Genomic DNA, 15,488 nt, shown 5'->3' on the forward strand with positions numbered 1-15,488 from the left:
GCCCAGGCGGCCTCACCTACTATGATAAACAGGGTCCTTGCGGGAGAATGGGAAGATTGGAAGGGATGGACAAGGAAGAGGGAAGGAAGCGACCGTGGCCTTAAGTTAGGTACCATCCCGGCATTTGCCTGGAGAAGAAGTGGGAAACCACGAAAAACCACTTCCAGGATGGCTGAGGTGAGAATCGAACCCACCTCTACTCAGTTGACCTCCCGAGGCTGAGTGTACCCCGTTCCAGCCCTCGTACCACTTATCAAATTTCGTGACAGAGCCGGGAATCGAACCCGGGCCTCCGGGGGTGGCAGCCAATCACACTAATCCCTACACTACAGAGGCGGACAATCACTAGATTGCATGCCAAAATCCTGGATTAAATACCAAACTTCTCCGCAGTGCTTATATGGAATGAGGGCATATGGCCTCCATGGCTTTTACACTACTGTTAAGTTATTTTTTCAGGTTGGACCAAATTGTTGTTTTATGTACAGATAGCCGAAGTTTCGAATAAATTACGTTATTTTTTATCAAGGTAAGTAATTGTTTCTCTACTCAGTTCGAGGTGATTCGTCCGTCGGATGGAGACGTTAAGCCTTGAGCAGACCCTTTAGTGCTATTCGACAGGCGTAGGCTATATGCCGGCACCGGGTTTCACCCTCTCCATTCCTACTATCATAGATCACGTCATTCATTTCATCTCTGATGAGGTTGATGTCAGGAAGGGCTTCCGGTCATAAAAACCCGCCACGACAAATTCATCTCACCTCATACCTGAGTCCGCAGAGAAACGGTACAAGGGTTGGCAAAAGGAAAGGAAAGGAAAGGAAAGGAAAAAGGAAAGGAAAGGAAAGGAAAGGAAAGGAAAGGAAAGGAAAGGAAAGGAAATGATAGGATAGGAAAGGAAAACAAACGTTGGATATCGAAATCGAACATTTCAATCCCTGAACTTGTGGTCATAAAGAGAGGATTATATGCTCAATTGAGAAGCTAGGCAGTATCCAGTTTCTTGAAAGGCTCAGATATACTCACTCTGTAATGAAATCGTTGTAGAGCTTGGACCAGCTGGCGGGCCTGAAGAGTGTGGGCGGCGGGTTGCGCACGATCTGGAAGAGCGCGCGGGTCGGGTGCATGTCGTGGAAAGGCGGCTTGCCGTCCCCCAGCTCGATCGCCACGATCCCTGTAAGATACATAGGATGTTGAAGTGTTAGAGTGGAAAATCAGAGGAATGCTTGTGTTCCAAACAAATTATTCCTTTAGGGTCTACTAGATCCTCCTTACCGACTCATAGCGTGACAACTTCATATTCACGATTCACTTCACATTTATTCCGATCTCTCTTTTTCCCTTAACAATGCTGTTTCGTAATACTTTAATATCGGAGATCAAACAATTGTGCAATCGTTCTCAGCATATTTCTATATTTCCGACAGCCCGCTCCCCCCCCCCCCCATACGTTCCCATAAAAGTTGAGATGGTCTTCTCTGACAGTTGATATGAACTGCCATTTCCAGCAAGTCATATTTTAGGAATTTAACAAAACTATCAATATTTCTATAATTTACCTTCTTCTTTCTTTCTTAGTCCATTTACCCTACAGGGTCGGTTTTTCCCTCGGACTCAGCGAGGGATCCCTCCTCTACCGCCTGAAGGGCAGTGTCCTGGAGATTGAGACTTTGGGTTGAGGATACAACTGGGGAGGAAGACCAGTACCTCGCCCAGACAGCCTCACCTGCTATGCTGAACAGTGGCCTTGTGAGGGGATGGGGAGACTGGAAGGTATAGACAAGAAAGAAGGAGGGAAATGGCCGTGGGCTTAAGTTAGGTACCATCCCGGCATTTGCCTGGAGGAGAAATGGGGAAACCACGGAAAACCACTTCGAGGATGGCTGAGAAGGGAATCGAACCCCCCTCTACTCAGTTGACCTCCCGAGGCTGAGTGTACTCCGTTCCAGCCCTCGTACCACTTTTCTAATTTCATGGCAGTGCCGGGAATCGAACCCGGACCTGCAGCGGTGGCAGCTAATCACACTAACTACTACACTACAGAGGCGGACTATAAATTACCTACTAATAAGAAAGTAAAAATAATGAAAAAAGAAAACCAGCTTAGTGCACGATAAAAACGGGACAAAACTATATTATGAAATTAAAAAATAACCTATTTTCTTGAAAATAGCGTTTTCCCAAAGTACGTATTTTTTTGCTTCAGAAAGTTACACGCAGAAACAAATGCATTGGGGGGGGGGATTAGACAGATTTTTTCCAAGTTTTTTACGTCGCACCGACACTGATAGGTCTTATGACGACGATGGGACAGGAAAGGGCTAGGAGTGGGAAGGAAGTGGCCGTGGCCTTAATTAAGGTACAGCCCCAGCATTTGCCTGGTGTGAAAATGGGGAACCACGGAAAACCATCTTCAGGGCTGCCGACAGTGGGGTTCGATCCCACTATCTCCCACATACTGGATACTGGCCGCACTTGAGCGACTGGTTTTTTTTTTGCTAGGGGCTTTACGTCGCACCGACACAGACAGGTCTTATGGCGACGATAGGATAGGAAAGGCCTAGGAGTTGGAAGGAAGCGGCCGTGGCCTTAATTAAGGTACAGCCCCAGCATTTGCCTGGTGTGAAAATGGGAAACCACGGAAAACCATCTTCAGGGCTGCCGATAGTGGGATTCGAACCTACTATCTCCCGGATGCAAGCTCACAGCCGCGCGCCTCTACGAGCACGGCCAACTCGCTCGGTTAAGCGACTGTAGCTACCAGATCTCACACTATTAAAGTTGTGATATAATAACATAACGAGACACAAGTACTACGTGGAGGAAGAAGAAGAAGAGTTCTGTGGAAAATATGTTATAACAGAGTGATTTCATCAAGAGATTTTCACCAAAGCGGCGGCGGTTTGAATTCCGGCATGTACAATTTTTAAAATTAAAGGTCACGTCCCTGCCGTATAGATTCAGCGCAAAACAGGAGTTCGCGTGGCTATTACCACGATATAACAATCACGTAGAACAACATGCTTGCTTAGCAATAATAATACTACACCTTTCCAACCATCTACTCTCCTATCATCGGCACCTATCTACTCATAAAATTCACGTTGGGCGATCAAAATATCATACTACGGCTTCGCACTATCCAAATCTTGGTTAAACAACTCGTAAACGGGGGTCTTTCGCATGAACAAGTACGATGGTCTGGGGTATACTTTCGGTCCTCAGGGTAAAATGTTTCATTTCAGCTCTCAAATTATATAAACGAGTCGTAGGTTCCGTTGAAGAGTAGTCATGTATGCAATCAATCATTCAATTCCCCCACATTTAAGTAAAAACCCGATATAATGTTCATTATACAGAATGAATAACCTAATTAACTCTTATACTATCTTATTACTACGTATTATAAATTACTTTGAGAAAAGAAACGCATAAATAATCCTAAGTCTAGTTTATTAGCATGCTAATATCTTACAAACGAAATAGCAATTAAATTATTGGCAATAGTGAAAAGAAAATGCATTCAGATTACAATATCATTCTTGAATTCGTATTCATCATGGTAAACATAATTGAAATTCCTCAAATTATAATCATTAAACTGAATATTCCTCAATTTAATCCGGTCGTATAACCATTTTTCATTATTTCAAAATGTTTCATGGGGTAAGATAGGGATAATTCTTTATTTATCAGGAGGGAGTGGTATATTTTCTTGTTAGGTTTATTTGGAATTGCTTTGGGTTATCCGTTGGATTCTCATTTGGAGTTTTGGTTTGGATTTTCATTATGACTCTTTCACGACATGAGATAAGTAATATGCTTCTTAATTAAGGTTTCAAAAAAAAAACAAAAAAAAAACATCAATGCAACTATAAATGTACCTATCGATACTAATATCAAGTATATAATTATTATACACTTTCATATGTGCAAGATAAAATCAAGTACTCTTACTATTGAATGCCACCACAAAGATAATCAATCATTTGAAACAGCGAAAGTCGTGCCAAATGATTTCATAATTACGTGCACTTGCATTAAAATCAACTCTCAAATATTCACCGCTGTGCCAACATTAGGTAAAAGAAAAACTGCTCTACCACTCTACATTCATATACTAAGACGTTTATAGAGTTATGCGATGTTCCTTCATATTCTTATATTCAGACTATATTGCATGTAATACTCAAATAACCTAGCGATATCTTTGGTACAAATGCTATTTATCGATCATTTAATGCTTGGACTGTATCATACATTCACTTAAACGTGACCTAATTCCATCGCTTACAGTGTTAACTTCTATATCAAAACCGTAACCAATACAGAAACTCGCAATAACATCATCTAGGCATTGCGAATGCAAAGAACAATACATATTTCCTCACATTAACAACATTGTGCAATTCTCATATTTCAATTCTTTCCGACACCTCCATATATAAAAACATACACGTCTAACTTCACTTGAATAACCTCTGTGTTACGGTAAAAACAGTCCAATAGCCTGAATCTCCATTCATAAACTGCAACTTCCTAATATTTAATCATTTCCTTTCAATACTATCATCGTACTGGCCATGTCTGCCGATCAAGTGTTCATAATTACTAGGTTACGTTACGTACATCGCATACACTTCTCTTAACCACAACTGGTTCGATATTAATTGGTCTATTCAAGTAGATTGGCATTTAAACATAGGCATGCTCATTCTGATCCTGTTTATAACAACCTAAAATTATCTCACGAGCACTGCATTTGTATTATTTAAAATAGCACATGTCAGCGGTTAATTATTCAAATCCACACACTAGTATTCACTTATTGGCACTTTATATTTTTCTGTAGGCACTTCTGTACTCAAATAAATATATTCTAGCAATTGAGTATAATTTTTATAATGTAAACTTTGAAACCATATTACTTATCTCGTATCGGCATTTCGCTACTGGCTCCTTCCTCGACTAGGACATCTCGGAATAGTCAACCATGCTCCAGGATTACGTCACGGCTGGCTTCGGCTAGGCGTCTTGGCTTGAGCTGTTTCATCTTGAGCAATCTTTCCTCATCACTTTAGGCGAGCTCCATCACGTCCGCAGTGTTCATGCAACGAAAAGACAGTAAATATTTTGTAGAATACATATTACTTTGTTGAATTGCAGGTTTTCCAATACGTATAATTGAGTTTATATTTCTTATGACTGATAGAAATATTTCTCTTAAATTATATATATCCTTAATTTGGCCTGCTTTTCGTCAACTATGTCGCCTAAACAGATACCGCTTATAACTTGTGACAGTTATTTCTGCGTTTCTTGGTATAGACTGGCCACTTATTATGCTATTTTCGGCCCCCTTTCACGTCGATGTCTGACTCGGCTGTAGTCACATTTTACTTCAATATCTGGGCGTTTTTTCTTTAATTCCTTGATCATCCCGCAGATATTGGAGGTTGAATCCTTCGATTTAACATATATATTACTTTAGTATTTTACAATACGTTGATTTTTCTCTTTATCTCGTAGTAAGATGTGCTGTTCTTCCTTAACGCAGTTTTCTTCACAAGGTAGTTAAGAATCGACTCCATTCAATTATTTTACGGTCCATAGTTGTTCAATCTTGGAAACTCTTTTCTCCCTCGCCGGTCAATATCGACCTGCGCCTTCTACTCAAGATCGACTTGCCGTATGAGTATATTCCATTCGTATTTACGCCGCCTGAAGTTGCTCCGCGCCATGTTTATCTGCTGTATTGCCATGATAGTTACCGTGTCAACTGTAACGTAATGGTACAATACTGATACGGTTTTTACGTCCTATCAACTATTTTAAGGGTTTTCGGAAACGTCGAGATGCCGGAATTTGTCCCACTGGAGTTCTTTTACGCGCCAGTAAACCTGTTGACACAAGGCTGACGTATTTGAGCACCTTCAAGTACCACCTGATTGATCTGCGATCGAACCCCCAACTTAACTTCAGAGGGACAGTGCTCTATGTCTAAGCTACTTAGTTTGGCTGTAATTAAGAAAAACGTATTTAAAAAGAATAATAATATTAATTCATGCTAGGAAAAAACTAATTCACACATGGATTTTATTTTTTTCTCTCTTTTAAACCTTCGAACGATCAAAATATAGATCTTCAATTCGTATTAATTTGTCTTAATTTATTCTATTAAATAATTTTATATACACAGCTGTGAAATGAAAATCCACAGCCTGTTTTCAGTCTTTTGACCGGGTCAGGGATGGAATGAATGAAACCCCCATCTAGCGGCGAGGATAGGAAATGTGCGGGCTGCCGAAGCCTGTCGCACTCCTCTGGGGCAATGATTAATGAATGACAGATGAAATGAAATGGTAATGGGGAGTGTTGCTGGAATGAAAGATGACAGGGAAAACCGGAGTGCTCGGAGAAAAACCTGTCCCACCTCCGCTTTGTCCAGCACAAATCTCACATGGAGTGACCGGGATTTGAACTACGGTATACAGCGGTGAGAGGCCGACGCGCTGCAGCCTGAGCCACGGAGGCTGCTTTATATACAGCTGTCTGGTAATATCATTTTATCTTTTCCGAACTTTTTAAAATTTAGTAAACTCATAAGAGGTATTCAACTTAGTGAACAGCGATTCCACTTTTTTCTTTTTTTGCTAGTTGCTTTCCGTCGCACCGACACAGATATGTCTTATGGCGACGATGGGACAAGGAAGGGCTAGGAATGGGAAGGAAGCGGCCGTGGCTTTAATTAAGGTACAGCCCCAGCATTTGCCTGGTGTGAAAATGGGAAACCACGGAAAACCATTTTCAGGGCTGCCGACAGTGGGGTTCGAACCTACTATCTCCCGAATACTGGATACTGGCCGCACTTAAGATTCCATTTTTATTTAAAAGAAAAATATTGAAACAAATTTAAAAACTAGGAACGTATCGATTAAAAACAAATTCATTGCTAAGAAATAAAAGAAATGTCACGGAGACAAGTTAATAAATTGTAAAGATATCAATTAACTCTTTGATGATCAATCTAGGTTAATCAGTGACGATGTTTAGGACCACAAGTGCGTGTTCCTCAAATTCACACACCCATGATTTCTGAGTGAAGTATCATCTATAAACTAGACTGTCCTAGGGAATACATCACTGTCGTGTAGCAGCTCAGTGCAGTGCGACAGAATTCAACGCTAGTGTCAAAGTCATGGCATGCACAACTTGATGAAGTGACATATGATACGGATGATGTAAACTGCGGGAAACATGAGAGTGACTTTCTTCAGAATCATGTCCCCCATGCACATTGCAAACTATAACAGTCTGAACTGGGACGTTTCCTTCTTCTGTCGTAGTCCCTGAACGATGCAAAATACTTCTGAAAATGCCGTCGATTGTACTAACTAGAGGCGCAGTAAACCAGGATACCGTTCAACATACAGTGCCATCAATTTTTTTTTTTTGCATTTCTCCATTGAAAAAAGAAATGGCATATGGTTTTAAGTGCCGGGAGTGTGCGAGGACGAGTTCGGCTCGCCAGGTACAGGTCTTTTGATTTGACTCCAGTAGGCGACCTGCGTATCGTGATGAGGATGAGATGATGATAGAGACGACACATGCACCCAGACCCTATGTCAGCGGAATTAGCCAATGATGGTTAAAATTTATGACCCTGCCGGGAATCGAATTCGGGACCCCTGTGACCAAACGCCAGCACGCTAACCATTTCGACATGAAGCTGGACTTTTCTCCATTAAAAACATATCTGATGGACGTATCAACTGCTAATGCAGAGCTGTCAGCTCTGCCTTGGTCCAGATCAGCTTCTTAGTATTACCAGTTAACATACTTCGGAACGAAAAATTCCATAGGCACACTTTCTGGTAACTTCAAAATATTATCAAAGCGTCTTTCTCAAAGAAGTGATGCCATGGACTGCAACAGACCATAATCAGGCGGTGAATCATCTACCGTGTGTACTGGATGAGGTAAAATATTCTGTTCCATCTAATTACTGGTCTTTCTGTTGGGATAATCTTGTTCGCTGTTCTGGAGTATTCTATTAAACCAGTATAATGAACGTCCTATGGATTAAAGCGGAGTATTTCCGTCTTAAAACTCGGTTGGTCATAGTAGAACGCAGCAATTCGTATTGAAAAAGTCGCATTCGAAATTGCATCAGATGCCGAGTATTACCGTTTGGCTTAAACCAACTTCATAAACGACTGATTGACGAGTTACTACTGTTCTGTTCTGTCCTGAGGATTACTTGAGAAAGATCTATTCACCGTATGCTGCAATGCACTGCCACAACTGTCGTTCTAGGGAATGTGTGAGAAGTTGACATCCTCTCGTCACATGGCCTGGCCTGTGGTCTGTTCCAACGAATCGAGTCGTTGAATGTCGTACCTATGCCTAGTTTTAAGAATTGTGTATATACTGTGAATAGGATAAAACAAGGCTTGCTGACGATTCACGGGTGCTGGCAAGTGGTATTTCTTCCAACACGATATGCAGTATTGAGCCGTACCCTAGACGCCTCATTTGTACATTTAATCATATTTTGAACGTGAACAGCAGGCTGATAGTTCAAATGTAGTAAGTTGAAGACGAGACCGGAAGTCAGTTGGAGTGACAAGCGTGAGAGTCTCGCCAGCAGTGTGACGTTACAATTTTTGAAGCAGCTAATACCGGTAAGCACATGTAAGGGAGCACCACACCACCAGTTGAATCTAGCCAATGAGAAGCTAGGGGCGTGCCTGATTTGAATGTAGGGAAGTCCGTAACAAAGATTCCAGAATGACAAACTTCGTTGTTGCAGTGCTGTGATCGTCAAAATTTGGGTAATTAAATCCGTTATTAGCAGCTATTCCACAGGTCTGAGTGAGATAGAAATCGGAGATAAAATTAGGGAATACAATTGGATATTTAGACTGAGTACTTGAGCGCTTTTGCTTATTAACTACTTCAAACACAGAACCGTTGATCAGGGCTAGGCCGCTGATTGGTTACCTTTTCAAACAATAGGGGATTCCCCTGAGCTAACGAACCTGGTGTTGGATATTTAAGTTCGCCGCAAGGTGAAGCGCCCCCTTTATTTCCTCTATTCTGCTGTGCGTGGTGAGAGTTTTACGTGGCGCGCGAGACGGTTGCCACGTGTGGTCAGGCATATCAGAAACAGTGTACTTTTGCATTTGTCGTATATCATAAATTCATGTTATGTACACTGACTGACAGAGCAAATGCAACACCAAGAAGGAGTGGTTCGAAAGGGATGAAAGTTGGGGAAAAAACAGAGACGGCACGGACGAATAATTGATGTTTATTTCAAACCGATATGCAGGTTACACAATGCGCACGGCATCGACTCAGTAGGATGTAGGACCACCGCGAGCGGCGATGCACGCAGAAACACGTCGAGGTACAGAGTCAATAAGAGTGCGGATGGTGTCCTGAGGGATGGTTCTCCATTCTCTGTCAACCATTTGCCACAGTTGGTCGTCCGTACGAGGCTGGGGCAGAGTTTGCAAACGGCGTCCAATGAGATCCCACACGTGTTCGATTGGTGAGAGATCCGGAGAGTACGCTGGCCACGGAAGCATCTGTACACCTCGTAGAGCCTGTTGGGAGATGCGAGCAGTGTGTGGGCGGGCATTATCCTGCTGAAACAGAGCATTGGGCAGCCCCTGACGGTACGGGAGTGCCACCGGCCGCAGCACATGCTGCACGTAGCGGTAGGCATTTAACGTGCCTTGAATACGCACTAGAGGTGACGTGGAATCATACGCAATAGCGCCCCAAACCATGATGCCGCGTTGTCTAGCGGTAGGGCGCTCCACAGTTACTGCCGGATTTGACCTTTCTCCACGCCCACGCCACACTCGTCTGCGGTGACTATCACTGACAGAACAGAAGCGTGACTCATCGGAGAACACGACGTTCCGCCATTCCCTCATCCAAGTCGCTCTAGCCCGGCACCATGCCAGGCGTGCACGTCTATGCTGTGGAGTCAATGGTAGTCTTCTGAGCGGACGCCGGGAGTGCAGGCCTCCTTCAACCAATCGACGGGACGGGAAATTGTTCTGGTCGATATTGGAACAGCCAGGGTGTCTTGCACATGCTGAAGAATGGCGGTTGACGTGGCGTGCGGGGCTGCCACCGCTTGGCGGCGGATGCGCCGATCCTCGCGTGCTGACGTCACTCGGGCTGCGCTTGGACCCCTCGCACGTGCCACATGTCCCTGCGCCAACCATCTTCGCCACAGGCGCTGCACCGTGGACACATCCCTATGGGTATCGGCTGCGATTTGACGAAGCGACCAACCTGCCCTTCTCAGCCCGATCACCATACCCCTCGTAAAGTCGTCTCTCTGCTGGAAATGCCTCCGTTGACGGCGGCCTGGCATTCTTAGCTATACACGTGTCCTGTGGCACACGACAACACGTTCTACAATGACTGTCGGCTGAGAAATCACGGTACGAAGTGGGCCATTCGCCAACGCCGTGTCCCATTTATCGTTCGCTACGTGCGCAGCACAGCGGCGCATTTCACATCATGAGCATACCTCAGTGACGTCAGTCTACCCTGCAATTGGCATAAAGTTCTGACCACTCCTTCTTGGTGTTGCATTTGCTCTGTCAGTCAGTGTACATTCAAACGTGGTTAGGCCACTCGGCATCACACTTAAATGATGCACCTACACACTCACATAAATTCGTAAACTTAGTGTCGTGTCTCCATGTAAACCTAGAACTTTGATTTTGTGTATTTTTATTTGGGTCGATACCCTAATTTATATTTAACTATGTAATTTATTTTGGAACTATATCCGATTTGTATTTAATTCAGTAATTTTTGTTTCATTTTATTATTTTCATTATGTGTGGATCATATGTTGGAGCTGATTTGAGGCAAATTTAATTTGATTCACTTCATTGTGTTAGTAAGGATCGGTTATTTTTCTGGGAATAAATCCATCTTGCCCCTTAAATTTATTTCTCATTCGATAAACTTCAATTATTCCTCTCATCATATTTAGTTGTAAGTGAGAACTTCGGATTTATTTTTACCCTCGGCAGTCTAACCCACTCTCTACCCACCTGAGCTTAGTCGGAAATTTCAGACAGGAAATGGAGTGATCGTCCTAGATAGTCCTTACACTTACGGTACGGTATAGTATGTCCTGAGCAAAATCTGTTTTCATAGCTAGTATCTCCATTGGAAAGAACTTGATGCTGCTCTAATACTAAACCACACATTCTCTTTTTACCTCACTCATTTTTGTGGTTGCTAACGACTTCACATTGAAACCTTTTCTTCACAGTAATCTAAGAAGCACGCAAATTTCAATTTTGTCGCACATTTCCTATGGGTTTTTTTCCGAATTAACACTAAAATCAAACAAACTTTATCGTTTAACACAAACAAAAAAGAACTGAACATTTACCGGGAAACACTTTTCAGTCAACATAACAATATGTCCTTCCATAATATTTTGATTTTTCATGGCTGGTAATGAAAGGAACACATGAATGTATGAAGATAATGAAGAATTAATATTTACATTATTGTACATAACATTTTTACAGATTCAGTCCGTCTCCTTGGATGAATCGTCAGCGTACTGACGGCCTTGGGTTAGATTCCCGGCTGGGACGAGGATTTTACATGCGTATACATAATTCCTCTGGTACAGCGACTGGATGTTTATGCTCGTCGTAATACACTTCTCTTCATATACACAAAACACACCTCACTACCACCCACTAGAAGCCGTAATAGTGAATATATTCCTTCACGTAAGGTCAGGAAGGACATCCGGGCATAAAACTGGTCCAAATTGATCCACTCCAAGTGCCGACACGAATGGGAAAAGAGACCAAGAAGAAGAAGAAGAAGAAGAAGAAGAAGGGGAGGAGGAGGGAGAAGAAGTTATAGACTCAGTTTACCGGTAGGCATACTTATATCTGAAGTGATGAGCTTACCAAGTGCCCAGACGTCTGCTCTGTTGTCATAGGAGTTGGCATTCCCACTAGCTACGACTTCAGGAGCCATCCAACACGGGGACCCCAGGCAGGTACTACTTTTCGCCATCGTGCTGGCCAGTTCCCTGTAAGTTAAGATAATTAACTTTTAAACTCCAGGTCTTGGAAAAGTTATAGTTCCTGGTTCTGACGTACACTAAAAAAAAAAAAAAATAAAAAAAAAATAAAGAGAACCCAGGGGAAATAACTGCCCTAACTATCAGACACAGACTTTGTCAAGTTTCCGTGAAGTTAATGTTCACGGGTACAAAATCAATAAATACTTGCAAAATTTGGTCGAATGGACTTTAATTTTCGAGATTTTAGCGTTCCAATTTCTAAACACCATTTACAGACCAGATATGTCACTATTCAGGGAAATGTTCTCGTAGCTTGGTGGTCAAGTCGCTGGGTCCATAATGTAAACTGCACAGGTTTCGAGTTTAATTAATTTTTATGTTTTCCTCTACGGCAATGTTTCAAACTCTATATAATTTTCTTTGTTCTTTTATTGATAGTACATTTCATTCAAATGTTTGATTACAATATCTCTACTTATGGTAGCAGAATGTAAACGTTTCTATAAGAAGTATCGTGTCAAAATAATATGCAGCTAAAGAGTTATAAAAGAAGACATTTTAAGAGAAGGAAAGAAAAAAGGAGAAGAAGAGTAAAATAAAGTTTCGATGGCAAATTTTGTGTGGCTATTGCGAGCAGACCCTCCGATAAGGGTGAGCGGCGACTGCCGTGTATAAAGAAGCCGCGTGTTGTGTTGTGTGGTGTGGTGTATTATTTTCAGAATAATGAGGACAGCACAAACACCCTGTCCGCGAGCCAAGGGGATTATCTAGTTTCGTTTAAAATTCCTCGACAGGGTTAGCATAAAACTGTTCACCGCTACACATGGGAGTGTGGGGGCACGAGATCCATATAATTATCATACAAACAGACTTTGAATTCAGAAAATCTGTCAGGAAAGTGCGGGTATTCCGGGAATGTTTTGATGATACAGACGACTATCTGAAAGTAGTGAAATATCTATAGCTCCAGGACAGAGAAAGTGAAATCTGTCTGCAGACGAATGAGGGTAGAAAACCTCCAGGACGAAGAAATTAGGCAGAAGCACATGGATATGATTAGTGAAAAGTTCCAAACAGACAGGTAACAGGTTCAAGGTATAGGAAAAGAATGGGTGGCATACAGGGATGTAGTTATAGAAACAGGTAGGGAATCGCTTGGGAAAACTGTATGTGAAGATCGGAAAAATAAAAGTGAACATCTTCTTGGAGTGACAGAGCTTGTAGACATGAAAGGAGGCATATCAGAAATGGCTCCAAAGAAGGACTGAGGCAGACAGGAAATTGTACGTAGATGAAAGACACAGAGCGAAATAACTGCTGAATCCAAGAAGTCGTGGGAAGATTTCGGTAATAACCTGGAAGGGCTAGGTCAAGCGGCAGGGAAAGCTTTCTGGACGATTGTAATTAATCTTAGAAAATGAGGGGGAAAAAGGAAATGATTAGTGTTTAGACTAAATAAGGTGAATTCATAATAGATTGCAGGGAATCACTGGACAAGTGGAAGGAATATTGGGAGAACCTTCTAAACGTTTAAGGGAATCTTTCTGGTTACGTCGTGAACAAGCGAGCCCATAGGGAGGAGGACAATGATGTTGGGGAAATTACGCTTGAGAAAGTGGAAAGCGGTAAATAAATGTGAATAAACTCCATTGTCATAATGCAGCAGGAATAGATGCATTAGACCTGAAATGATGAATTATAGTGGGAAGGCAGTGATGAAATAGCTTCACAGAGTAATAAGATTAGCATGGAATGTTAGTAGGGGTTAGTAAAGTTACCTTCTGAATGGACGAAAGCGGGGAAGATTACAACAGCTATAGACGCATTTCATCGATCAGTATACTAGGCAGGGTGTTTGCTGGCGTTTTGGAAGAGCGGGTGCGATCAGTGGTTGAGAGAAAGATGAAAATCAGTGTGGTTTCAGACCACATAGGGGCTGTCAGGATCAGATTTTCGCTATGCGCCACGTAATTGAAAAATGATACTAGAAGAATAGATAGTTATGTTTATGTCAATCAATCAATCAATCAATCAATCAATCAATCAATCAATCAATCAATCAATCAATCAATCAATCAATCAATCAATCAATCAATCAATCAATCAATCAATCAATCAATCAATCAATCAATCAATCAATCAATCAATCAATCAATCAATCAATCAATCAATCAATCAATCAATCAATCAATCAATCAATCAATCAATCAATCAATCACTACTGATCTGCATTTAGGGCAGTCGCCCAGGTGGCAGATTCCCTATTTGTTGTTTTCATAGCCTTTTCTTAAATGATTGCAAAGAAATTGGAAATTTATTGAACATCTCCCTTGGTAAGTTATTCCAGTTCCTAACTCCCCTTCCTATAAACGAATATTTGCCCCAATTTGTCCTCTTGAATTCCGGCTTTATCTTCATCTTTATCTTTCCTACGTTTAAAGACACCATCCAAGCTTATTCGTCTACTGATGTCCTCCCACGCCATCTCTCCACTGACAGCTCGGAACATACCACTTAGTCGAGCAGCTCGTCTCCTTTCTACCAAGTCTTCCCAGCCCAAACTTTGCAACATTTTTGTAACGCTACTCTTTTGTCAGAAATCGCCCAGAACAAATCGAGCTGCTTTTCTTTGGATTTTTTCCAGTTCCTGAATCAAGTAATCCTGGTAAGGGTCCCATACACTGGAACCATACTCAAGTTGAGGTCTCACCGGAGACAAATATGCTCTCTCCTTTACATCCTTACTACAACCCCTAAATACTCTCCTAACCATGTGCAGAGATCTGTACCCTTTATTTACAATCATATTTATGTGATTACCGCAATGAAGATCTTTCCTTATATTTATACCTAGGTATTTACAATGATCCCCAAAGGGAACTTTCACCCCATCAATGCAGTAATTAAAACTGAGATGACTTTTCCTATTTGTGAAACTCACAACCTGACTTTTATCCCCATTTATCATCATACCATTGCCTACTGTCCCTAGAGAAGGTATTTCGCAGAGTGACGAGGGAAAGTATGTTAGCCGTACTGCAGGGAATATGGAGTTAGGGGGTAGATTATTAAAAGAAATCAAAGACATTTATGCTGACAATGAGTCCTCTGTTTAAGGTACTTACAGGGTTTAGAAAAGGCTGTAATCTTTCACCTTTGTTGTTCTTAGAATGGGTCATCTACTGAAAGGTATAAAGTGGCAGGGGGTGGGGGGATTCAGTTTGGCCTATGCTGACGATTTGGTCTTAATGGCAGTGTGTGATGATAGCCTGCAGTCTGATAATATCTTGGAACTTAAAAATAGATGCAATGAGTATGATATGAAAATTGATGTCACTAGGTAAGAAAACTAAGAGAATTGAATGTCAGGTTAGGAATACAAAGCTGGAAGAGG

General features: G+C 41.9%; 1 protein-coding gene across 1 annotated transcript in view; it reads right to left on the reverse strand.

Annotated features, from left to right (window-relative positions):
* The window catches only part of ninaC (STKc_myosinIII_N_like and MYSc_Myo21 domain-containing protein ninaC), a 373,628-nt gene that overhangs the window by 271,281 nt on the left and 86,859 nt on the right, over nucleotides 1–15,488 (reverse strand). Inside the window, exons 6-7 of the mRNA XM_068227259.1 lie at nucleotides 11,976–12,100; nucleotides 1,027–1,174 (exon numbers count right to left, since the gene is read on the reverse strand). Of these exons, the coding sequence (XP_068083360.1) occupies nucleotides 1,027–1,174; nucleotides 11,976–12,100 (273 nt within the window). The remainder of the gene's footprint in view (nucleotides 1–1,026; nucleotides 1,175–11,975; nucleotides 12,101–15,488) is intronic.

This window comes from Anabrus simplex, chromosome 4 (assembly GCF_040414725.1).
Source record: "Anabrus simplex isolate iqAnaSimp1 chromosome 4, ASM4041472v1, whole genome shotgun sequence".
Classification (NCBI taxonomy): domain Eukaryota; kingdom Metazoa; phylum Arthropoda; class Insecta; order Orthoptera; family Tettigoniidae; genus Anabrus; species Anabrus simplex.